The sequence below is a fragment of the Bison bison genome, unplaced genomic scaffold, assembly GCF_000754665.1.
Source record: "Bison bison bison isolate TAMUID 2011002044 unplaced genomic scaffold, Bison_UMD1.0 scf7180017864041, whole genome shotgun sequence".
NCBI lineage: Eukaryota > Metazoa > Chordata > Mammalia > Artiodactyla > Bovidae > Bison > Bison bison.
In genome coordinates this window covers 1,636,157-1,638,367 of record NW_011494613.1, presented here as the reverse complement: position 1 = coordinate 1,638,367, position 2,211 = coordinate 1,636,157, and the positions used below count along the sequence as shown (strand labels likewise).

The 2,211-nt window shown below is 37.1% G+C and overlaps 1 protein-coding gene across 8 annotated transcripts in view; it reads left to right on the top strand.

The window, feature by feature from the left end:
- The window catches only part of RALGAPA1 (Ral GTPase activating protein, alpha subunit 1 (catalytic)), a 211,085-nt gene that overhangs the window by 53,533 nt on the left and 155,341 nt on the right, over positions 1 to 2,211 (top strand). For all 8 annotated transcript variants that reach the window (XM_010835311.1, XM_010835310.1, XM_010835304.1 and 5 more), the window contains exon 7: positions 713 to 828. In XM_010835311.1, coding sequence (XP_010833613.1) covers positions 713 to 828 — 116 coding nt within the window. The remainder of the gene's footprint in view (positions 1 to 712; positions 829 to 2,211) is intronic.

Sequence of the window (2,211 nt, the reverse complement as noted above, 5' to 3'; positions counted from 1 at the left end):
CAGCCCTGAGTATAAGAGCCCAACAGAGGAAGTGGTAGAGATATGGGCTCTGGATATTTAGTTTGTATTTGAAAGGCAAACTTTCAGGCCTGTAGTTTTCTCTCTCTAGGAATTAGCTGTGCGAGAGGCTTTCTCACTAGGGCCTGTAAGACCCCTGTTATTGTTTAATATAGGCCATTTTTACATTTAATTTTGAATTGTCATGTATCAGCTTGTATCCTTAGGTAAGTTCTCTTTCTTTCTGGAAGGGAAATATTAATAGTATATCATCCTTTGAATAAAGATGCTACCTTAAGAAGTGTGGACATTACCTAGGGTAATCAGATTGTCCTTTAATTGATGAATAAGCATAGTATTATATGTTTTTATAATATTTATGGAATTTTGTCATGTACACTTTTAATCTGAATTTGAAAATATGAGCAGTTCTTTTTCAGGCCAACGTTATTCACTCTTAATCCCTGAATATCTGTCCATCCCTGTGTCACATTTCCTTGATCAGGGCTTCATGAAACAGTGGATTATTAAAGTTGATGGTGGTTGTGATGGGCTGTCAATATGACCTTAGGTTTATATCAAGTTTCAGTCATTAGAATATTCTCAAGCTTTGCTTATTCTTTGCTTATCCGTTTTGTAGTTAAATTTTATACTAACTATAAATAGTTAAATATTCTTAAATTTGTGGTTATACCAAACTTTTGTCTTTGGATAGCTCAAGTCACTATAGAGGAAATCACTCCACTTGTCCCCCCACAATCAGGAGATAAAGGACAAGAAGATCTTACAAGCTATTTTCTTGAAGCACTTTTAAAATATATAGTAATTCAGGTATGTGTAATCTTCTTTTATATCACCCTTCTTACTATCCTGTGGGTAGTTCATTTTCAACTCCTTCCAGTTATGCTGTCATACTAGATACTTGCTTATTTTCCTAAAGGAGGAGTAACAGATTTTTAATTCTGAAAATATATGTTAGTATGCTCTTCCTGAAATAAAATCATTAGAGGGATTATGAACCTCTTAGAAAGGGAGCTGGAGAGAGAGATTTTTATAGTAGACTCTTTATAGTGTCAGCAAAAATAAGACCAGGAGCTGACTGTGACTCAGATCATGAACTCCTTATTGCCCAATTCAGACTTAAATTGAAGAAAGTAGGGAAAACCAGTAGACCATTCAGGAATGACCTAAATCTAATCCCTTATGACTATACAATGGAAGTGACAAATAGATTCAAGGGATTAGATTTGATAGAGTGCCCAAAGAACTATGGACAGAGGTTTGTGACATTTTATAGGAGGCAGGGATCAAGACCATCCCCAAGAAAAAGAAATGCAAGAAGACAAAATGGTTGTCTGAGGAAGCCTTACAAACAGCTATGAAAAGAAGAGAAGTGAAGGCAAAGGAGGAAAGGAAAGATATACCTATTTAAATGCAGGGTTCCAGAGAATATCAAGGAGAGATAAGAAAGCCTTCCTCAGTGATCAGTGCAAAGAAATAGAGGAAAGCAGTAGAATGGGAAAGACTAGAGATCTCTTCAAGAAAATTAGAGATACCAAGGGAATATTTCATACAAAGATAGGCTCAATAAAGGACAGAAATGGTATGGACCTAACAGAAGCAGAAGATATTAAGAAGAGGTGGCAAGAATACACAGAAGAACTGTACAGAAAAGATCTTCATGACCCAGATAATCACAATGGTGTGATCACTCATCTAGAGCCAGATATCCTGTGAAGTGATATGAGCCATAGGAATGTGAAGTCAAGTGGGCCTTAGGAAGCATCACTACAAACAAAGCTAGTGGAGGTGATGGAATTCCATTTGAGCTATTTCACATCCTGAAAGATGATGCTCTAAAAGTGCTACACTCAATATGCCAGCAAATTTGGAAGACTCAGCAGTGGCCACAGGACTGGAATAGGTCGGTTTTCATTCCAATCCCATAGAAAGACAATGCCAAAGAATGCTCAAACTACCACACAATTGCACTCACCTCACACACTAGCAAAGTAATGCTCAAAATCATCCAAGCCAGGCTTCAACAGTATGTGAACTGTGAACTTCCACATGTTCAAGCTGGATTTAGAAAAGGCAAAGGAACCAGAAATCAAATTGCCAACATCCGCTGGATCATGGAAAAAGCAAGAGAGTTCCAGAAAAACATCTGTTTCTGCTTTATTGACTATGCCAAAGTCTTTGACTGTGTGGATC